This window comes from Grammomys surdaster, unplaced genomic scaffold, assembly GCF_004785775.1.
Source record: "Grammomys surdaster isolate TR1022 unplaced genomic scaffold, NIH_TR_1.0 264, whole genome shotgun sequence".
Classification (NCBI taxonomy): Eukaryota; Metazoa; Chordata; class Mammalia; order Rodentia; family Muridae; genus Grammomys; species Grammomys surdaster.
Genome location: NW_021604705.1, coordinates 6,303,386 through 6,328,634, shown reverse-complemented (window position 1 = coordinate 6,328,634; position 25,249 = coordinate 6,303,386). Strand labels below are relative to the sequence as shown.

Sequence of the window (25,249 nt, the reverse complement as noted above, 5' to 3'; positions counted from 1 at the left end):
CTTCCTCTTCCTCCTCCTCCCCCTCCCCCTGCTCCTCCCCCTCCTACTCCTCCTCTCTTCCTCTCTTCCCCCCCCCCAGCATGAACTACAGAATCAGTTTACAAGGGGCCACATACTGCATTGATAACTATAATTTATTTTTCCTTTTGCATTATAAACATGTGCACAGAGGTTTCAGTTTGTTACACTGTCTAAGCCATTGCCCATTATCACCAAGTGCCTGAAAGTCATCCCTCCCCTGAGTTTTAGTTACTCATTCTTTCTTCCTTTTCTGGCCATCTGACTTACCATGCAGGAGCCCACTGTTCTAACTTGTCACTGGATACATTTTTTATGCTTGCATATGTTCATATGAAGTACTTAATATTGCTATTGTGTTCATACTTCTAATTTATGTAATCGTATCTCAGCCTCATATTTATTTTAGCAAAGTCTATGTGAGTAAGAAAGTATTTTTGTGCCTCTTATGTCTTCTTTAGATTTCTCATGGTTCCTGTCTGTGTTTTGAGCTGAATTTGTCTGCAAAAGCATTTTGATTATCAAGCTGAATGTTAGACATTTCCTTTCATTTAATAGTTGGTCAACATCAAAAATGAGAAGTCCTGTTTAAATATCAAGTTTTCTGATGACTCAAAAAATAAAAATAAGATAAAAAGCAGGCTGTACAGGATATATCTTGTGTAGCAAAGCCAGGGCCAAGACTCTTTGTAGTTATGTTTCAGTGGGGCTGGTACCCATTGAAATATTGCTGGCTGGCTTTCATCAATCATCCTGCTAAGCAGTTTGGTTTTGAGATCTGATGCTTATATTTTTAATCCCACCTATGTTTACAATTTAAGTATTCTTTTAAAAGCTCATATACCACAAAAAGTGATTCTTATCCAGAAGTGAGTGGGGGGCTCATCATGTCAGTCACATAGGATACAGCCTGATCCAGGGTTGAAGCAGGAGTCATACTGAGAATTTACAAAATGATGGCTACGGCATTTTTCATGTGTGACTAAGTTTATTATCATCTGAGTGAGCACTCTGCTTTGAATTTTGGCTGGTCCTTGACTTCTCAAGAGTTTCTTGCAGACAATTACTTATATCAGAATATTTTGTACCTTTCAAAGTGCATCATTTGAACCTTACATGAAAGCCTATTAGTTTCTTTATTGTAGTTGTTGGTGGTAGTATATACAAAGACAATACAAAGGACAACGTAATCCAGAAGAAAATTACCTTTAAAAACAAAAACAAACAAACAAAGAAAAAATAACATAAAGCATATACATAAAATCTTATAATTGTTGCTCCGTGTTTCTGCATCAGTGGGTTACATGCAATGAATCAAGAAACAATATAAAAGTGTTGGTGGGATGGATCCTAGAAGTGAATCTACAGCATTTATGATCTTTATCCAATCTAGTATTTATTTATATTCTTTCAAAATTGCCCTAAGACATATTCTTCAATGATTAATAAAACCTATCCTACCAAGTTGATAATTATGACATTACTGTGGATTCAGAATTTATTCAAATTGATGTGTTAAATTATGCATAAAAGACTTCATATACAGATAAGCATATGCACATATGTATATCTTAAGGTAAAAACTCATTTTGATATGTTTGCCATTTTAGGACTAGGTTTATTAATATGGACAAATTAGAATAAGTATCATCAATAATTCAGAATAATGCCTTCTAACCTTAACATACCTAAGAGATACAGGAGTCTTCACAACGTTGTCATCCTTTCTTATGCACCTTATCTTCAGTATAAAATGATCATTTCTTTAAACGTATCCTGAGAACATATCCTATGTATTCACTTACATCTTCATAATGATTTTTTCCAAACTCACTGTTTTGATGGCAAATCTCCGTAACATTTCTACTTATCTTCTCATGATTTCTATTCTAGTCTATCTTTCCAAATCGGTAGCAAAGACACAGACAAAATTTTATGTATGGAAAAAGGGAAATTTGTTCATTGGTCAGGAAAAGGAAGATGTCTCTCTGGCTAAAATTTAGACAATTTTGCTGACAGCCTGCTGCTCTATCTAAAGACAGACTTTCTGAGCTTTTGATTCCTGAGATGTAAAGCATTCGCTGTTGAGTGGTGTCTACTGCGGCTTCTAGGCATTGCTGCTTGTGAAACTTAACCTGGAGATCCTGTTCCCTGCTATTTCTGACTAATAAGTGTCCTTTGTCTCTTGCCCCAGGAGGAAAATGCTTTATGACGAAGTGTATGAAACTGTACAGGGTGACTTACCTCGAATATGATGTAAAACCTTAGGCCCTTAGTGTTGGGAGCCGACTCCTAGCTGAAAGCGGCTATCATCTTTACAGCCATCTCGAGCCATATACCCTGACAAGAGACTTGTTTTCAACAGCCCGCAACAGCTGAGCACACTCTGATAAACATCTTGTTACACTGTTTAGTGCCCCCAGCTGCAAGGTGCTCCTGGTATCCATGGCTACAAGGCACATGACGTAGTGCCTTCAGTTGAGCTTGTCCACGAAGGCAAGTCATGTGGTGAAGGGTATAAATACACAGGATTTTCCTTTCTATGTGTGGAAGGAGTGAGGAGAATATAGGAGAATAGAAGGAGTGAGGAGAATATAGAAAAAGAGAGGAGAATAAAGAAGAGACTTGAAGAGACTCGGCCAGACTCTGTCTTGTATCTATCTTTTGCATCTCTCACCCCTTTTTCGCCCTTCCTCTGTCCCCACTCTCTCTCTTGCTAGACCCTAACCTGCAGACCAGAACAACAGAACCAGCCGGCCTTTACAAAGTAGCAGAACCAGCCGTTACAAAAGAAACGGACGTTACACCTTAGTAGTTTGAACCAAACAAAAGTGAATTTATTATATAGTAGTCATGACAATAAATACTGTTTTTAAAACTTTCAGAACAAGCATTGGTCCTAGAGCAAATCTACTAAGGACACTTATTCTAAAGATGATAAATCCAATCTTGCAAGCATGTTTTGCAGAGCGATTCTCAACTAAAACCTTTCCAGATATCTTTTCATCAGACAATATTTCTCTTACTTTGATCCCTCTGATATTTTTGTTTGTGCAAATACTACAATGATTTATATACTTCATTTTAGCTCTCTTACTACAATCCAAAGAACAAATCCTGTGAATGTCAGTTGGAACGATGGTTTAGATGGTCTATTTACTCAGTGTCTCATGATTGGCACCTTTATCACATTTTTGTAAAGACAATCCAGCTAAAAAGATCTCACTGTGAACTCTGAGAGATACAGTTCACAGACATGAAAATGTCTTAACAAAAGTCAACTGAAAAGTAAAAATTTCCAGGTTTATCAAGGGGAGGGATGTTGTAGTATAGTCACAGTGACCCTAGCATCCAAAGATTTGAAGGATCACAACTGGTAAAATCACAATAGGATCACAAAGGGAAAAATGATGAAATCATTCTAAATAAAAAGAGAAGGAAAAGAGACTGGCTTATAAACTCTACAGTAAAGTTCATGCATGGGAATTTTTTTTTTAAAGTTTTGCTGTTCTGGGGTTTATTTTGGAGGGATTTTGTTTGCATGTTTTAATAGTTTAACATTCTCAAGTCTATACAAAGGTTAACTAGATGACAAAATAAGACAAAGTGTCTTCAATGAAAATAGAAAGTTATATTTTTAAAGTCATCGTGTGTAAATGCTCTGCCAAGCTAGTAAGGAAAATCGTTCCTTCATTTGCTTTGGCAGTCCGGATGTCTTTTGGTTCTGCTCCACAGTTTAGCATCCAAAAAATCTCATAAAACTAAGTTATTTGTTCTACACAAAACCTTTTTAAAGGCAGTTAAACAACAGGCCGCAATGTTGCCAAATTTTCTGTACTAAAAAAAGTACAAAAAGTAAAAGGTTAAATATACATGATTTTTATCACAATACTTCTGATATATAAATCAGTCACCCCTGCACGTTAACAGCCATTTGCTGCTCTTGCACATCTCAGAAGAAGAAAATAAGACGAAATATAAATTAAATTACTAAGTCATTTTTCGGGGCTCCCCATTGGGTTTCATAATTATACTGGGATTAAGGATTTAACAGCTCACTGTTGTAACACACTCAGATTTAGTGGAGCAAAAGCAAATTAACAAGAATAGGATCATTTAACTCTTTTAAAATGTCTGCTATACTTAAAAGTAAGTAAAATGATTCTGCCATCATACATCCTATCCATAGACTATAAGCATGCAACTATGATACTACTGTAATTTCATGTAATGCTATATTATTCAGATTTCCAATATTTTAATGATAAATGCTTTACCATTTGATTTCACTGTCTATATATTTGTATCTATGTATAAAAAAAGGAATCATTACTATAAACTTAAATTATATATGTCATAAATATCATTAAAAGAAAAATGTTCGAATATAGCACATTAAGCTAATTCTAATGGCTTATAAATGGTAGTCCTTAACCCCACACACATTATCACTCCTAGGGCTCTTGCCTTTGCACTTAATTGTAATGACTGTCATTATCCAAGTTGTTTATAAGTCATGATTATGATCTTTGGGGCTCTAGATAAAATCAATACTTGAAAGGCTTATTTTCCAAAGTATTTGGACTCAAACAGAACTTGCCCATTACACAAACATCAATGACCTGATAAATGCCCTCCTTTATGTACAAAACTTTCTCAATTGCTATCATTAACGTGAATTACCCTTGAAAATTTCATATGCAAATTACATTTTAATGCTTTCCTTCCACTCTATCAAAAACTAAATTTAAACTACATGATTATTTTTAACCTTGAACAAATGAGAAAATTGTGTATAGTTTTTTTAAAATAGAATTCTCTAAGGACAGTCATAAGTACAGATATCCAAATTACATAATGCAATTTTAGCTCAAAATCCGTAAAACAAGATGAGATTTAGAAATTTAGAGAGCAAAATACCTTTCCAACGTTTTCTTAACCAAAGAAATATTGGTTAAATTGTGACTTAATAAAATATAGTTTATATGAAGCAAATATCCATTTATGATATTTCAAAGGAACAAAAAACAAAATTTTACGCTTTAACCTAAAACTGATGTTATCCAGAGGGTAAGTTTGTTTCGTAGGAAGTAACAATAATTGTCTTCCTGGAAGGGACTACCACAGGAGGTAAGGACAGAACACAGACATTCCATCTGCTACCTGGGGTTGCATGCTGGAGCCTCCTGGGGCTGTGAGCTCTGCTCTGTATAAGTAATGGAAAGTAGTGAAGTTCCTGGTTAGTTCTTAACACTGTCATCACCAACAAACTACTCCATCACTTTTTAAACACTGCTAAGCTAAATGGCAGCTCAGCAAGGCAAAGAACAACCAAAGGGAGCTACATAATTACAAAAGATACAGCCAGGAGTCCCGATGCACACAACAGAGGAGACAAGGGTGGTAATTATAGAGATCTAGACGTGCAGCAGCGTACTGGGAAGGGGACAGGCTTCTGAAACAGCCATGCCTGGTTTCCTGGTCTAGCTAATACTTACTAGCTTCATGTCTCTGGTCTCTTCTTTCTCTCATTTATGCAACATGCTGCTGTAACATACACACAAGTGAACTCGGATTCGAATCATGCTTTGCTGGTGTTCAGAAAGCTCCGGTCACACCGACCTTGAGTGTGAGGCTGAGTCCCAGCAGCAGAGCAGTCAGTTGTCTTAGTGAGTCATTTGCAGCTTCACTCCCATCTTCTACTCCCTTTGGGTCCTGCTCTCATGTGTATCTCTCTAATCTCTGCTCTGTTTCCTATATCCTACTTAGAAGTGGTGACACATTCAAATCAGATGCCTTAAAATCATACTGATGGCAAGTACTTACAGAGTGTTTACTATGTTTGAGACACTGTATTAGACCTGTACTAACTCATTTAAACCTCTCAAAAGAGATAAGAAAATGGTACTATGCTTTGTCTGTGATTGAAAATTGTGGATAAGGAATAAGAAGGCTTACATCAATAATGTAATAAGTGGTAGGCTTAAGATGGGACTCCAGGAAATCCAGTTATAGAATCTGTGGGTGTGCTATTATATAGTCTAAGATATTAAAGGTTTTCTATGAACTTCACATTTAATCCTTAAAATATTTAACAAACAATCCTGAGATTCAATGACTACAAAATATTCAATATTAATGTAAAACAAAATGCATTGCTGCTAAGTATGAATCTGCTGGTTAGAAAATGTAACATGACATAAACTATCACTACCTTTTCTGCTTTGAGGAACCCTGAATTTCTGCGAATGGAGACCAATCTTAGTACAGAAGCTGTGAATTGAGCATCATCATAGACAACATCTACCTAGAAGGCCAGGGAAGGGCGCTGCTCTGTAAACAAAGGAAAAGTTTTCTCTCTTTTCAGTTCTCTCTTCTGTGAATGTTTGTATCTTTATATTGTCACATCTGGATCAGAAATCTTATGATGCTGCAATACATTCCACCCAGAACATGCATTTCTCTATTTCAGTCAAACCTTCTCTTAGAATCGAAGGTTTTACTTTTTTTTTTCTTTAAGCAGTGGGAGGTTCCCTGCCTTTTGAATTTTTCTTAAAATGTCAGTGATGAGATGATGAGAACAGAGTTGAAATCTAAAAATTCTGACATCATTTGGGGGTATTTTAGAGACTTTTAGGGAGAATGATGTACAAATGTTAGCAGTGGAGGGTTACTGGAATTATAAATTGAAAGTCTTTGAATGAAAAGAAAGGTTTAGCATAAGGACTCAATTTTCTTTTTCAGTTAAAGTTAGATGTGATTCATGAGTATGACAAAGACAGAGCAGCATGAGATTTAAAGATTAAAATATTATTACATGCTTAGAGAAATATAATGCATAAAGTTAAATTTTTAAACAATTGCAACTCCTAAAAACTACGTAACTCAGTATGCCTACTAAGTGGTAGGTTCTTGCGTAAGAATGGAAAAACTCAGTCTTATGTGTCCATATATTTCTGTTTAAAATATATTTTAAATATTTAGAACTACATAATTTGGCTACTATTTCTCAGTAAATAGATATGAGGTCTAGATATACATTACAGTTACCTGGGTTGATTTAAGGAATAACATGTATTCCTCAATTCATTTCAGGGGTGGGGTGAAGGCATGGACTTTTTTACAAAATCATTACATGTTTACAAATATGAAGTTAACACTGAATTTACTGGCATAAGTACTACAGTATTTGGGAGGGGTAAGAACTGCACATATAAGAATTGAGTAAAGTGGCAGTCATAAAAGGCAGATAAAATTAATGTAAAGAAATTTAGAAAATACATTTTTGTAAGTGGTTTTGACAATAAATACAGTACGATTTGTAAGAGAAGACTGATGATGAATTTTAGGGTTGATATCATAACCAAGGCAACATATAGAAGTAAGAGTTTGGGGCTTACGGTTTCAGAAAAATAAGAGTCTATCACAATGTTGTGAACAAGGAATGTAGCAGCAGGCTAGCAGAGATGGAGATGGAGCATCTTAAACATCTCAAACATCTTAAACAGCAAACAGCATAAGACAGAGGGAGAGTATTAATCTTCCTCCTATGAAGCCAGAACTCCTAACTCTTTTGTTCCACTAGCTTAAAATCAAGTGCTCAAACATAGGAGCCCATGGAGGCTATTCTCATTAAATCACCACACTATGTTATTTGACTTACCTACATCTTAATAGATGAACCTGATTCAGGACCTTCATGGAGGAGCCATTTTGTCATGTAGATTGACCAGTACATAGTCAATCTTAATTCAATGTGGGAATCAAAATTACACAGAAAGATAAGAAAAGACCATGGAACCTACTGCAAATAATAACAATAATAATAATAATAATAATAGAACAAAGTTTGGTGATTTAGGGGAAATATGTAATCATGAAAGGAAGAATAAACAGAGGTGGTCTGATTAGCTATGTGTTGGTGTGAACAAGCTGAGATTAAGAGTTTCAGTTTTCTATGATCTACCTTTTAATCTGGAATATTCACTCTAATTTTGCTCAGAAATCTTAGAATTCTGTATATCTCAATAATCTTATCTTAACATTTTCCTTTCTAATCCTATGTTTATTTTATACCTGTAAGTATTATTGTACATTCAACATATGACAGATAGTAACAGGACCCCAAAACATTAAGAATTCCCACACAAAAGTACATTTCTTTGATTTTTACAGAGAAGGGGGGATATAAAAATATAAATAAGGATGAAACATAATCAATTGTAAAAAAAGAAAAAAAAAGAAATAAGATGAGCATTGGAAAGTTCCTATCACATACAAAGTAAGTGTCACCTTATGTTAGCGGAGGGATCCGATACGGACAACAGGGGAGGAGAAGGAAGAGGTCTCACGGAAATGGTTGCTTGATTGCCGACAGAGAACTAAGATGCTTGATGATTTCAATGATCCAAAGGAAAATTAGCAGTTACTCATCTTTCCTGAGAGATCATCAAGGCTAATCCATCATGTCACAACCTGTTGACTGATGACTATGGTCACGATGGGCAACTGACCCTTACCCTGGGTCAATAATCAATACTTAGAGTGACATCCCATAGGGCTCTGTACGGCCCCTAATTTGACCTCACCCTTCTAAATGCCTTAAATCCTTTTGTTAAATCCTCTGGAATACCATTAACAACATTCCTCCTAACTTCACCATTTTTCCTCTTTCCCTTCCTCTAATTAAAACCAATTCACCCCTTGAGACCATTGGCTTCCTTCCAGCTATCTCTAGGGATGGTGACTTTCTTATTCTGGTTAAGACGTTCCTACTGATTTTCTTTAGCTCTTCTGGTCTAAATATTGTCTAAATTTTCGAAGTTTCTCCCATTAAAATGTTGTAATATAGTAGTGAAAATGAACTTCTACTCAGAAGTTTGCAGAATCATGCTCATTCCACACCTACACTCTTGTAGTCATCTCAAACCATCCCTTGGTGCTCCTTCTTCTAAATGGGAAATTCTCTTTTTTTTTACATTCCTGTCTTTCTCTTCACAAACATGACTTACCATCTATCACACAAGCCAGTCAGTTCCTGATCCTTAATTGTCTCAATGATTTGTTTTTTTCAAATCAACCATGACTTCATTCTCCCACCCTTCAGTCTAGTTCAGTAGCTACAAGTCACAGCTGGTTACTGAGCCTTAAAATACAGTGTGTTATCGAGTTTTCTTCTTTAGAAAATATCTTTTTGGCCATGCTGGTCTCCAAAGCACCCTCTATACTCTTCCACACTTCAAGATGTTTTATTTTTCTTGTACTACTTACCATATTTGATATTATAACATGATATATTTTATTTTTTACTACTAGTTCTAAGTTTTATACTGTATATCATCCATACTAATGTTGTTAAAATTATAATCAAATCAGTTAAAATAACTAAAACGGGATTTGCAGTTCCAAAGATAGTAATATACTCATGCAGAGATACATGAATCAAGAAATGTGTTAAAGAAGATGTGGGTCATGGAGACCAGTGGGAATATATAGGTGTATTTGCAGTGAACTGGCACCATGTGCACTGTGGGAGAAGATTTGTCAAAGTTACCTGCATCACTCTTAGTGATTCTACTTCTGCATGCATTCTTTAGATACTTTTCTGTATCTGTGTAGCAGGAAATACATTCTAGAATTCTCTTAGCCCCATTATTAAAGTAAAAAACTAGAACCTACCCAATATCATTTGACCTGGAAATGAAGAGTATGTTATATTTATATAGTGGAAAATATTTCATAGTCTCAAAATAAATAATCACTACTATTTATATTATACCTAAAAACCTCACATGGTCTTTTATCAAAATCAACAAATTTTGTATACTTATACTCAAAGGGGACTAACATTGCTTTTTATAAGTGTGCAAGAAAGGTCAAAGGAAGTGAAGGGATTCACCCAGTGTTACATATACCAAGTCAATATTTGAACTTTAAAATTAGAGCTAGGCTCCCTGGTTGCCATTCGATCTCTAACTGTCAAGGAACTAACAAGAATGATGAATAAGATTAAATCTACAAAATGACACTAACTAAGCAAAAGCAAGAAACAGCCTAGGAAATTACAATATATTGTTGCATGTCATTTTTTCACAGCTAAAATTACCTATACTAATAGAAGCTATGTATAGAGAGTACATGATAAAATAATTCTGAAAACTAAAAACAAGGAAAAGTACCTACTCTCTTGGCAGAGGATGGACAGAGATGTAGAGAGAAGATAAATATAGTTACCTACGTAACAAGATTGAGGGGATTAGTGGTTATTATATAATCTAAGGCAGTGGTTCTCAACATTTTGGGTTGAATGAACCATTCATGAGGTTGCTTACTAGATGCCTGCATATCATATATTTATATTACAATTAATAACAGTAGCAAAAATACAGTTATGAAGTAGAAATGAAAATAGTTTTGTGGTTGGAGGTCACTACAACATGAGGAACAACATGACACAGCATGAGGAAGGTTGAGAACCATTGCTCTAAGGTATATTTTCCAAAGTGCTTGATCTAAAGAAAAGAAGACTAGATTTTGTTTAACAGGTAGATCTACAACTCAGCTATGTGTTGGTTTGGGTGGTGGCAGCAATGTTAATGAGAGGGCCTATTAGATGACTGACTTAGGGCAATACTTTAACAATGGTTGGGGACATTTCTTATAGTATCAAGTCATTGGGGATTTTTTGAACACTATTAGAGGTAATTTTCTTTTGTGATAAAACACAATGATCAGAAGCAGCTTATAGAAGGAAAAAGTAATTTGGTTTTATGGTTTCAGAAGGATAAGAATCCATCATGGTGATGAGTCATGCCAGCAGGCAAATATGATCTCTAGAGCAGGAAGCTGAGAGACCACAGTTTACTGCAAGCAAGAAGCAGAGAGACTAGGAGAAACAGAGAGACAGTGACAAAGAGATAGGCACATGCACACATGCACACATGCACACACACACAGAGATAGAGAGAGAGCACTAGAAACAGAGACAGAGACAGAGAGACAGAAACACATAGACAGACAGACAGAGAGGGAGACAGAGAGATAGAGAGAGACAGAAAGATACAGAGAGAGAGGCAGAGGCAGAGAACTGAAAGCAAGGTTAGGGTACATATTCTCAAAGTCTGCCCCAAATGACATATTTCCTCAGGAAAGCTCCCCCTTTTAAGCTGTCACAGATTGCTCCATTAACTGAGGACAGAGTGACCCAATGCCTGAACTTATAAAGGATATTTCTCATCCAAATCATGACACATGCTTTTGGTATCTAAATACCAATTCTGTGGATGCATTTCAATATCCTAAAACACACAGAAAAAACAATCCTTCCTTATAGAAATGGTTCAAGAGATCAGAAGGCATAATCCTAATGTTGACAAACCAAGGATAGAAAAAGTAAATCAGAAAGCATTGAAAATATAACTGTTGACATCCAATCAGAAAGTCAGTGGGAGAGTTTAAGTCAGTGGTCAGAAGACCACTTAGATTTTCAGAACTGAGATCACTGAAGAACTCAACTTATGGTAAGCGCATTCCTTTTAAACTGATGGTCTGTGATTGCTTCACTGTGATATTCCTGTAGGCATAAAAAATGGAACAGGGCTTACTGGATCACTGGGAGTTGTATTACTATCATTTGAGTGAAACAGGCAAGACAAGTACAGGATAAGAAGTGTGCATGGGAGAAGTTATCTTAGAGTCATGTAGGCATGAACCCCCGTGCAACTCCTTCGGATCTGTCACTGCAGTGGACCTGAGAGGGGCATCTGAGAGGTTGACATTTTTGTTTGAAATAAGTACATTAAATAGGATCTAAAGAACATGTAAGCTTTAAGCACCACAAAATCAAGATGTTTCCTTCAGTGCAGAAAAGGCATTCAATTTAATAGTGTTATAAAATCCTTTCATTGGCACCTTTGCTAGATATGCCCTGAAGCTCAGCGGCCTCATGCTACACTATTGCCTCCCTGAGAATCAGTTCATAAAACCCCAGGATGCTCCAGGTCCCCTACTCTTATATTATTTTTACGGGTCATTTCCTCTATTAAAATCTCATCTTCTGGCATTGAAGGCCTGAGGGTACAATTAGGCCAAAACAATGAAAGAGAAATAAGAAGGAGATCCAATTTTCCCTACTCGGAAAGGAAATCACATCAGGGTAGTGACTGCTGAGGAAGACAACAGCTGAGGAAAATCACTAGGAGATTGTGTCCTTAGATGCCGATTGTAACATCCAGGGCCTTCCTATGAGATGCCCTAATTCAGTCCAAAGATTACATTGTAAGCAGCATGTCTGTAATGCAAGTACGACTCACATTCTACAAGACTAGAATGGAACATCTAAACTAGAAATTACATTTTTTTGTTTTGAAAAAGTATTTTTTATCTTGTGATGGGGAGTGGACATGTCTTATAATGCATATGGAATCAGAGAAGATCTATTGGAGTCGGTTCTCTCCTAAGTCTCCCAGAGACTGGACTCTTGTTGTCAAGTTTATCCCACAAGCTTATACCTGCTGTGCCACCCCCTCAATCAACAAACTAGCTACTGTAATAGAGATTGATCTGGCTTCATATGATATTAATTTTGTTTTTTTTTTTCACAATTTCATGCATGCATAAGATAAATTCTGATTACTTCCTTCCCTCTATCCTTTCTTATCTCTCTCCTGTCTCAAGACCTGTCTTCTCATCTCTATTGCCTCCTTTCCAATATTCATGACTTTCAATTTGGTCTTGTGACTACTTAATTTAACAAGTGCCATCTACATGCACTGAATTCCACTGGAGGTTGATGGGATCCCAGCGGGTACCCAAGTGCTGGCAATGAGTCCCACTCTCTCTGAACCTATCAGTAGCAAATTGTTCAGCAGTGGGAGGTACAGCCTCTTGTGTTACTCATCAATCATTGCTTGGATGTTGACAGACTTATTATTATGAGATTTAATTTATTTTTTGCCTCTACATTATATATTCCATCTCAGAAAATCTGAGTAAATAGGCATATCATTACTGAAAGTTACCTGGAAAGAGAGAGATTAAGATGTGACAGTGACAATCCAATAAGATTTAAGACTGACTAATCTAGAGAACTTAGATGGAAGGTCATCTGGATGTACCGGGATCCAGGTCCAAAAGCATTTAGAGAAGAGAGAAGTCAATGTGCTTATTTGAAGTCAAATGGATACCATTGGTGAGCCAAGTGGTCAGCTATGAAGTAATATATACAACTGTAGCTGAATATGAACTAAGTAGACTGTATTTACATGTTTAGAAATATATATATATGTGTGTGTGTGTGTGTGTGTGTGTGTGTGTATTGTATAAAGTTCTTAATTCAATAACACCCTCTTTCTTTTCCTACAAGTACAAAATCCAGCTCCTATGTACTCTTCTGCATTGATATATTTGGTGTTTGAATTCGGGCAGTAACTGTAAACTTTAATGAAGACAATATATAAATAAAATGTATCTTCATTATATGCATTATATAAATATATAATGTATGCAATTATAGGGATTATATAAATAATCAAAGTTGACTTTGAATTTTTTCTCAGAATGGTCAAAGAGGATATGATTCAGAAAAATATAAGACTAAAGCCAGAAAGATGTGATTCCAAACAACTGAATGTCTACATTGGTGAGAGGCCCAGTGAGTGTTCCAATGGCATAGGATTTGTATTATATGAAAGAAGTCAATCTCTTAGACTATTGTGAACTAAATCCTCTTAGGGGTGTGTCAAAACATCAGAGAGAAACAAAAACTAAAGCATGATATTAAACACAATTTTTCTTTTCCCAACAAACAGGGATGTTGCGGGAAGAGAGGGAAAGAGAAAAAGGAAAGAAAGAAGGATGTATGGAAGGGAAGATGTTATGAACTATCTTTGTAGTTCTAATCATTCTAACATACAATTATTACTTAACCAAAAATTTCAGTCTTTGTATATTGTCGGTGGGTGCAGCAACCGGTGATACAAAGATGGTTGAATGTCTCTAGAGAAAAGGAAGAAGGCCAGTGTTCTTCTCCTCGAAAGATAACAGATAGAACATAAATTCAAACACCAACTCTATCAATGGACAACAATACACAAATGCTGGCTTTCATTTCCACAGGGAATGAGGAAGGCTGTGGTTGACCCCAGGATGTTAAGAGTGCTACTTAAATGCTCTCTCTCTAAGCTCTAGCCCCAGATCCTAGTGCACACATCTTACACAAAAATAAAAAAGAACCTAAAGAAACGGCAAACCATTTTAAATAATTTCCTCTAGGGATAAAGATTTGGCAAAGACTAGGGGACCCTGCTTTCTGTCATCGTTTTTTTTTAATTTGAAAATACGCATACTTGGCCAATTTTGATGAACATAAAAATAAAGCATAAAGTGGATTATTTCATACACATACCAATGCCAAAAACAAAAAGATTTAAATTTCTTCATGTTTCATGTAAAGTTGATACAACTCTGAAAATGTAACCTAATTCTATTTTGTATCAGCTGCTGTCTTCTCCACAGTTAACCATTTCTAACATATCCTTGGAGCATATTCCAACATTCTTATCTTTTTGTCGCTGTTTTGTTTTTTTTCATGACAAGTTTTCTCTCTGTGTAGCCCTGGGTGTTCTGAAATTCACTGTAGAAACCAGGATGACCTTGAACTCACAGTGTCTCTCTGCCTCTGCCTCCTTAGTGCTGGGATTAAAGGCGTATGCCACCACCTAATATTCTACTTACTTAAAAAACAATCTAAACTTTAACAGCAAACTTAAAACACATCCATCTGAGTTAACAATCTTGCCAACAACTACAACAGATAGTTATACTGATATCGTGGGTTCATATTTAGACATTAGAACAATACAGTCTAGAGGTACTATTATTAATCTAGAATTCTGCAACACAGGTCTCAAGATAGTGGGTGTGGTGGAAAAGTCACTCACTATGCAAGAAGATCAAATCACAAGGACAGTGCCTCTCTGTACATTTTATTCTCATTGGTGGGCTAGAAAATTCATATATGATGCCTTATCAATTTTCCCCAACTTGTTTCCTATTTAGTGTATATTTTATTTTAATTACATAACCATTTGAAACTTGAAAGTGGTAGACAGGATGGGGAAAATGTAAGCTAACACCCGCCTATACCACCCCCTCCCCCTGCTTTAAACACTTGGTGTTTCAATACCTCTCTGTAGCCATCACTGACTCGTTCCAAGTTCAGGGAATAGACAAGGTCTCTGCCTCCGACGAAGAGCCGTTCTTGATACTCATCCAGAAGCATTGTATGGAGATCAAGAAATCCAAAGGTGCTTTGAAATATTGATGTCCTGTTGAGTTCCAAAAGTTCTGAAATGAAAAGAGAGGTCTAAGTTAAATACATGAAAACACATAATGCTGTCTACAATCCTTCCCTAAAGCCCAGCTGTCATGTTTGTTTCATAAACATGAATCCTTGTATTGAATTATTCAAAGAAAATACAAATTATTGAGTCAGCCCTCTGAATCCACATGGATATTTGTCCTAGGTCACCTAATACTGTAATGTAATGATGCCCTAAGACCTTTCTATAAAATGGGACTGTTTTTTACTTATAACCTATTTATATCTTCCTTATTCTTTAAGTCATCTATAGAATCTTAAGCTACCTAATGAAAAGTAAATGCCTTCTGAATTTCTATTATACCTTATTGTCTGGAAAATAATGAGAAAAGGGCTAGTATGTTCTGACACTTTTAAAAGTTTACATCCATAGTTGAATCTTTGGAAACAATACCTACAGATACAAGGGAGTATCTAACTATATAGTCATATGACATGATATTTTAATGTGTGAGCATTAAGATGCTTATTAATTTATTAATCTAAATACCTAAATGAAACTTAGTTGCAAGGTAAATATTGAATGCTTTTAAAATATAGGCAAAACTATTAATAAGAGGTGCAATTATATATAATTGTACAATTATATAGAACAAGGACATTTTAAAACTTCTCTTTGCATTACAAGATGTAGCAGCTACACTAAATACACACAAGTCTATCTACTTAATTCTAAAAGATACCAACTCTGAAAAGTCATATTTCTATCTCAAACTGAGATTGAAAATCAAACCCCAATCAATCTGCACAATGCTGGCAAGAACTGAGTTGTAATCACAATTCTGATTACTCCTTAAGCCCATTGGGTATCTGCTTTCCACAACTGTGCGTCAGTCTATCTTTATGCATTCTTGCCTATGTTAGGAATTACAAACAATATATATTTGGGATACATATATTAAATTTAAGAAATCAGAATCTGGCAAAGTCTCCTATACACACTTGTTTGTTGGAGGGATGACCTTTAACTTAATATGCCAGTTGAGTACTTAGGACGTCTAAATTGTACATATGAGAGCTTTTGGTGATGCGAAGGAATAGTGCTCCTAAAATCAGGCTGAGTACATAATGGCAGAAGTCTCCTTGGGAAATAGTGAAAAGAGAAACTCATTTTGAAGAATTTAATACCAAACAGCTCATAGAACATGCATATTCTTATTGGGACACTCATAAGTAGTAAATCCAAGTATGAAATATAACACTAACGATGAAATTGCTTTTCCTCTCCGTTAAGAATCTAGGAGGCAAGGGGGTTGAGAATTCAAGGCCTGCCTGGGCTGCTTAGTGAGATTTGTTTCAAATCAACAAAATGAAAACAATAGAATGAAAAAGAATGTGTTTCTTATTCAGTTTTCTGCTCAAAATTCTGTGGAGTAGAGTTACCTTTAAATCTTTGGTTTAGATTAAGCAATATTGCAAGATTTTAAAATTCCATATAGACATCACATATGAGATATTGAACCACTTGGCCTAAGTGAAGAATCTTAGACTAAATCTTGAGGGTAGGCCTGAAGGAATAACAGCTATTTTATTGGTAAAGAAAACTGGAATTAGAGGGAGATTTGGTAGAGGCCTGTGAATTCCAGAAGAGAAATCATCACAGGTACTATTTTTTAAACTTATCCTTACTAGACTTTCACCAATTAGAAAATGCCTTGTAATATCATGGGAGTAACACAGAAAGGAGCCCTTGGCTGCCATTGTGCGCTTGTTGTTGTAAATGAGAGCTCATAATCTCATGTGAGTCCTACTAAGAGGACTCTTTTCCATGTGAATTTCCCCATCCGGGTATTCTGATAATTTGCTGATATTTACTGTTTTCTATGCATAATAAAATTTTCTCTAAAATGGATAAGTCCAAACAAAGAATGATTACATATTAGTTATTAAACATTTTAGGCTATAGAGTTGCTCAGGAAATTAAATTTCTTGGAAAAATAAATGGAATATATAAAATGTTTTGCTATGCAGGCCCTTGCCTGAACTGTTATCAGAGTTTACTAGATAAAGCCAGGATTGTTGATTAAAAATGTGGAATTGGAATGAGAACCTATGAAGCAAATTCATGGGTTAAGTCTATTTATGTAGGTTCCTGTTTGATTTTGAATGAGGTCATTACTACTTCATTACCTTTCCATATCCAAGAGCAGATTGATAGTAACTTCTATTTGTTATGAACTTTTTACTTCTGTAAGATTAATATAATTCTAAATGATTAGAGATTCATTTGTTATATCACCAATTGTCTTTTTACTCTGACAGATTAACCTCTTCTCTGACCCTTTTGGCTTCTCTATGCCCTAAAGCACCCAAAAGATTCAAAAGTGCACCCCTGCTATTGTAAATAGAGATTGGACAAAGCAAAACAATAGAAAAGAAGTGGAGTATGCATTAGCCTGTGTAAATTACGTACATGCTGATTTTCAAAGACCTTTACTGTTCCCTCCCCACACACAATGAGCTACCACACGGTCATAGTTTAAATTATCATTGACTTTATTTTATTTATGAAAAAATTAGGCAACCCCAAGTTTAACGTCTCAAAAGGATAAATGCTATTACAAGGAGATAACACTTAGATTACCTATTAAAGTATAATAATCAATGTATACCAAACATGTGTATTACACTGAAATTCTGGCATACAGAATCTGAAGAAACAAAGTTTAGTTGTGAGTTTGATCTTAGTTAAAGATCAGCCTTTGGATAGCCTTTAAACCTCTCTGAGTTGCAGTCCTCATATTTTTATCCTCTTCTACCCTTACAATTTTTAATTGATTGGGTCAATTGCATTCCACAGTGAAGGTGACATTACAGTATAAAAAAATAAACCAAGTTGTCATTGAATTAGTGCCTGTCCATAGTGAGTTATATTTGATATGATGTGATATTCAATTGAAAAAGCCTCTTTTCTGGAACCAAACCTTGTTCAAAGAAAAATATTTAAACTATTTGTTTTATTTTTAATATGTAAGCAATTATATGATGAGATAAGTGTTTCCTCATTATTGTTACAAAAATGTGAAGATTATTTACCCTGACTCATTCATATTTCCTCAGAAGAAATTGCTCCCAAAAGAGTTATGATACATAAAGCTGAATGTCCTCCACACATCTTAAAAACAAGTCGAGGGATTTTATTTTATTAATGTACATCACATAATAATTGCTAAGTGATTTTTTTATATTTAAAAAAACCAAAGAGTTATACGTCATTCTCTTTAAACCTTTTTACATTTGGGAGAGATTAAGTGCCTGCGATGTTTCAGCTGCTCCTGACTGTGATCATCACATACAATAGAACAGCACCAGCCGTGGTTCACTAATGCTCAGGCTTCTCAACAGACCTAGCATCTCAGAACCAGGAAAATAAGCAAAACATCCTTGCAATGTTTATATTTCCTCACTCATTCTCATAGGGAAAAACTCTGATTTTTTTATCATTAATCTTCTAATATGTTTAGTACAATTTAGCTGTCCTTCCTAAAAGGTAGTCATATATCAGCCTCTTTGACTTAGCCAGCAAAAATTGACAATATTGATTACGAATAAAGATTTGTGCTTTAGACATGTCTGTAATAAGAGACTGAGACATTCCATTATCGAACTGATCTTTGAAAAGGATGTGTCTATTTTATTTTGTATTTATTCTCCATTAAATCCACTACTTTATTTACTTATTTAACTTATTCACCTATTGATCTGAAATTTTATATATAAACATTTTCAATTAAATTAACAAATATATGTTTTAGATGAGTTAAGGAAAGAGATGAACGATTTACAAGATGAGAGTAATTACTGTAACTGTTAAATATTCCACTAGTATTGGACATATTGTTAAAATAAATCCTCTCCCCAAATTGACCTTAAACTCCCCTATCTCCAAAGAAAAGGTCAGGGCAATATAATCAACAACAGAGTAAAATAATGTGCATAGAAACATTGTGAAGTGTCAAATATTAATAGAAATTTCTCCTGAGGTGATCTGAAGAGGAATGCTCAAAAATACCAGTGACCTCCAATACCACAAATAAATACAGTGTCATGTTCCACAACTATTCCTATAAATAAAGTCCTCAATGTAAAAATTTAGCCCTGCCAAAAGTAACTATACAACTACAGATTGCCATGCTATTCAGGAACATAACTTTTGGAAGAATAGACATTAAGTAATGCAAATCCTAGGACAGAAAGCTTGATCTTTTGGTGACTAGAAAATGAACCAAAATCCATGTAATTGATATCTGAAGAAATGGTCCAATTAGGACTGTTACTTGCTTGCTTGCTTTCCTTTCCTTCTTTCTTTTCTTCTTTCTTTTTTTCTTCCTTCCTTCCCTTCCTTCCTTCCTTCCTTCCTTCCTTCCTTCCTTCCTTCCCTCTTTCCTTCCTTCTTTCTCTCTTTCTCTCTTTCTTTCTTTCTCTCTTTAAATCAGCATGCTCCAGGGAACTGTTTGTGAGGTTTCTTTGCTAATTTCCTCATGGCTAAATACTGGTACTGGCCTCCAATTGAGTGGTACTCTTCACTGTATGACAATAGCTCCTTTACTCCTCAATTCAACTTCTCAAGACAAATGTTTGTCATCAATGTTTACAATTCATTCATAGCTGGCATCGTTCAGGTGACTTTATCAGTCTAATTGGCTCCAATTACTCATCTGTAGTTAAGAGTGGAAGTCATGTGATGAACAGTGTGGTCCTTATAATTAAACAACACTAGAGCAGTCACCATGAAGGCTACACTTCAATTCCACAGGCAAACCTACTCAGTGACAGACGGCTTACAGTCTGCATTTCTACTGGACAAACTAAGTTGACTAAATGGATGGGGTCACTCAATATCATCTTACTGAATGTTCGAGAACAAGCCTCTGCTAAAATGGAAACTGTAGTTTTCTCTCACTAATCTATGCTATTTTCTCTAATACTAACTCAGATTCTCAGAGTCATCATCATTGCTAGAGAAAGAGCACGGGATGATCCCTGTGTTCAACCCATCTACTTCATCCACATGCTTTCTCTAAGAATAGAAACATGTTGGCCTTGTAAAATGGGCATTCTAAACATGAAATCAATCAATAAGTTAAAGTCTAAAGTTTGGTAAAGAGCAGAAAAAACAATTACTAGAAAGTAAAGACAGTATACAAAGCAAAATAAAATTGTTTTTATACAAGCAAAAATGTCTATGATATTTCTAATGTTGAAAATATTGTTTTAATGAAAGCATTATTGCTTGTGTTCTATTAATAGCATTTAAATAATTAAACACAGTGAATCTTACTAAGAAATCAGTGTGTCAACTTTCATAGAATTTAAAAAATTAAAAAACTAATGAAAATATGACTAAAATTCCATATATTCAAATTTTCTTTAATGAACGTAAGCCAACTAATTAACATCAGAGTGAGATCTCATAAGACATTCCATTTCTTTTTTTTTTTTTTTTTTTGCGCCACCACCGCCTTTTTTTTTGGTTTTTCGAGACAGGGTTTCTCTGTGTAGTCCTGGCTGTCCTGAAGCTCACTCTGTAGACCAGGCTGGCCTCGAACTCAGAAATCCACCTGCCTCTGCCTCCCAATTTGCTGGGATTAAAGGTGTGCGCCACCACCGCCCGGCAAAACATTCCATTTCTATGATGAAATTTCTTCATCCTAGATGGCCTATCAAGATGATAATAGTTGATTCCCATTCATTGTTGTCATGTGTCATCTTTAATCTTTACCCCATTAAATAAACATGACTGTTCTTCAGAAAACCTCTATTTTCTATGTGTAAGAATTGGAAACTATAGTAAGTCAGTGCATGGCTAAAGTTATTTGGTTGGGTTTAGTACACAATTTGAGCAAGAAGAGTTGATTGTCAAGTTTTAGAAATATATGCATATGCACATAGACACACAAATGTATGTATTTAACATCAATTAAAGTAAAAAGTAAATTTGAAAGAAAGTCAGGAGGAATGTACTGAGGCTTGATGAAAAAGGGAAGGGAGAAAAAAATGTGCTCATAATTATAATATAAAGAAAAAGTTTTAAATATAGATTTTAAAACTCCAAATTAAGCCATCAATGTGAGCTCAGACAAATCAGTCTCTCCACTGTTGCTAATACCAAAAGTAAAACATTTTTTGATTTATGAAATGTTTGTTCTTTATTAATAACAAGTCAATGAATGGTGCATTAAATGTATATTTTACGATTTATTATAAGAAAGTCTGGTCAGGGCTGGAGAGATGTCTCAGTGGTTAAGAGCACTGACTGCTCTTCCAGAGGACCTGAGTGAAATTCCTAGAACCCATATGATGACTCATAACTGTCTGTAGCTCCATTTCCAAGAGACCCAACACTTTCACACAGACATGCATGCAGGCAAAACACCACTGCATATAAAATAAAAATAAACAAATTATTTTAAAGGAATGGGGGCCTGGAAGATGGCTCATGAGTTAAGAGCACTGGCTGTTCTTTAAGGGCTCCTGGGTTCAAAAACCAGCACCCACATGGCAGTTCAAAACTATCTATAATGAAACCTAATGCCTTCTTCTGATATGTACATGGAAATGCAGACAAAGCACCCATATATAAAATAAATAAATAAATAAATAAATAAATAAATAAATCTAAAAAAGTCTAGTTGATGATGGAATTATATCAGTAACTGAAATTTTTTTTTTGTCACAGCCTCATAGAGAATACAAGTTAGAATGGTATCTCTCCTATAATTTTTTAACATGTTGAATTGGATATAGTCAAAGCAACAAGAATTCATATTAATATCAGTTTTATATACCTGTCTTTGATTTTCAACGAGTTGCATGACAATATAGGGATTTCCACATGGCTTTTATTTATTAGTTTGTGTCATATTCAGATTTATATATCTTATTTTTTAGAAAATGAGTTAATTTTGTAATTAACTACAGAGTTTCAGAATCTGTTTTGATGCATACTAAGGCAGACGAAAGACTGGCACGAAGGGGCTCCCTCCCTGAATACTTTTCTCTCTGATCTTAGCCTCGGATATCCCATGGACTTGACATATTTACCAAGCAGTGGCTGTATGCTTTATCCCCCACTAGTTTGAAGCTGTCTGGAGGAAAGAAACAAAATCTACAGGAAGAAAGGGACAAAGGGGCACTAATCCCAGTCAATCCCCACAAAGATGGCATCAGTAATGTCCAGTGCTGACTCTCAAGAAGGAGAGTGGCATCTTGAGTTCTTTCTCCCTAAAAATAACATGAATCACTTGGGAGAGAAGGACAAAGAAACAAGACAGAACGAAATGTACCAACTCCGAGTTCATCCGGAAATTTTCTAAAGAGGGAACTAATTATTACAGCTAAGCTGCATGCTAATTATCAGCTGTCAATGAAGATTTACACGGAGGATTTAGTCATTTCCTCTCCGGGCCTTTCTTGTTAACCTGCAAGGCTCACAGTGTTAAAACTCACTGACATAGATATATTAAGGCACCATTCTCTACAGTTAGAATGTATTTAAGTGCTGCACTTCTATGTGTAAGACATAAGTGGCAGGAGGACAGCATGCATATTATCTAACTCACAAGTTTAAATAGGTTTGCTTCCTTTTTAAATACACACTTCTTGTTCCACTGTCAGCTCACAAAGAATTGGTCCTGTAATTAAACATGCCATTATTTTCCAAATCAATGACTTGATTTAGTGTTTCTAGAAGTTTACTCAACCAAAATCATTTTCAAAAATAATATAAGGAAATAGCCATTAAAACTTCACAGGTAAAATGGGAATAATTTTTTGTATCACCTTTTGATGATTTTGACAGACATGACAGCTGAGTACTAACAGTAAGTAATGATGCTGAAAAAAATACATTTTTAAAAAAATAAAAGGAATTGATGTGTTGAGAATGTAGTTTATCGACAGGGTACTTGCTCCACACATATGCATCCCAAACTGTGAAAAAAGCGAAAATGCTATCAATTAACATTTTAAAAGATGTAACAATGGGATTGCCATAATTTGTAAATTGCTCTTTTCCTAATGGACATTAGTCTTTCAAGCATTCATTGAATTTTAAGTTCTTTGTCACAAGTCAAAGGTAATGACAAGGCATTTCAGTGAACTAAAATTTTCAATTAATTGCTACTTTCAAACACAATAAAATAATTGCAATGTACATAAGAGTATACAGTAAATAGTCATTTAAGATTCCTTAGTTCTTATCTTACATACATGGTAAGTATTTAATATTTTATGTAATAGTCTGCCTTTCTGGTCTCTGAGTTCTGTTATTAGGAAGAAATTGGAGACATGTTTACACAGAATCGCTCTCTACCTATGTCCTAAACATATGTACAAATACATGAGTTTGAATCATTTAACTGAAGAAAATCAAGCAATATAGTTAATACCCCCTAACAATCATTTATTTAAACTGTTTTTATGAATGCCACCTATACATTTAATCATGACTATATTTTATTACACTGAAGACCAAATGCAGGAATTCTATGGGAATGTCTTGGTGGTGTTCTCTACTTACCTCCAGGGAGGCACTCCTTCTGTGTTCCTTGAGGGCCTTGTACCTAGGGTATGCTGCTATAAACGTGGGGAGAATGTGCTCTGAGTTCTCTAATGGTATGACCAGGCTTCCTTCAAAATCGTTAATTGCTTTTGGATGTGCATAACATACATCAGAAAGGAGCAATAGAGGATGAAGGAATGCTTGACAATGGTTCTTTAATGAGCAAATGGAGGGAAGGGAAGGAAACGAAGCAGCGGACATTGAGTGGACAGTATTTGAAAGCTTAAGTGGAAGAGATAAATGGTCAATTGACATTTTCAATGATGTTCAATACTCCTGCTCATGAAAACTAATTACTTCAAAATACCAAATAACCTCAATCAGAACGTCTACCATGAAGAAATTGGACAACAAACTCTGTTGAGTGACTGGGGTAGAAAAGAACCCTAATTTATTGCTAGTAATAGTTTAAATTAATAGAGACTTTAAGAAAATCTGGAGTTTCTTAAAAATTAAAAATATAACTATGATTCTAAACCAACCATACCACTCCTTGGCACATACCCAAAGAAATTCATACTCTACCACAGAGACCATTGCACATCCGTGTGTATTACTATAGTGAAACGTAATCAGTGTAGATATGCACCAACAGATGACTATATATATTCTATAGATCTTATGCTGCTAACCGTAGCTGCTGTGAATTAGTGATTACAATAGCTGCGCCATGCCCATAAGCGCTTTGCTACACTCTTCTCCTTACATCCTTGTCTCTACCACTTCCAAAATGTTTCTAAGGCTTGGTTTTTGCAGGATTAATATACATGTCTGATTTGGAGCTGAGCATCCATCTCTTATTCTCAACAATGTGGCACTATGGATATCTAGGCTGACTGCTACCTACTACAAAAATGAAGCTTCTTTAACCAAGGCTGATAGAATGCTCAGTTTATAGGTATAAAAAAGACCCATTTAAGGGGCATTTACCAGATGCTACATTCAGCCAATTACCATTCCCGTAACTGCTACAAGTTTCTGACCTGGATTATAGTATCTGGCATGATATTTCTTCATGTGAAGCAGGCTTCAAATCTAGTTACAATGCAACTACTTACTCTGTAACAGTCATGCCATTATTGCACCTTTTGGAACATCTTGTTTATCAGAAAAATAAAAATAACACAGCATGCAGGTCCCAGCACTGGTTGAGACTCTGGATTTCCTTTTTTCTCCCCAACAGCTTACAAAGCACTTTTGAGTTCTATGAAAGCTGGCCACAGCAAGTTTCCTGCTTGATTTCACACACACACACACACACACACACACACACACACACACACACACAC

General features: G+C 35.3%; 1 protein-coding gene across 1 annotated transcript in view; it reads right to left on the bottom strand.

The window, feature by feature from the left end:
• The window catches only part of Sema3e (semaphorin 3E), a 230,035-nt gene that overhangs the window by 88,241 nt on the left and 116,545 nt on the right, over positions 1 to 25,249 (bottom strand). Inside the window, exon 2 of the mRNA XM_028776074.1 lies at positions 15,203 to 15,363. Coding sequence (XP_028631907.1) covers positions 15,203 to 15,363 — 161 coding nt within the window. The remainder of the gene's footprint in view (positions 1 to 15,202; positions 15,364 to 25,249) is intronic.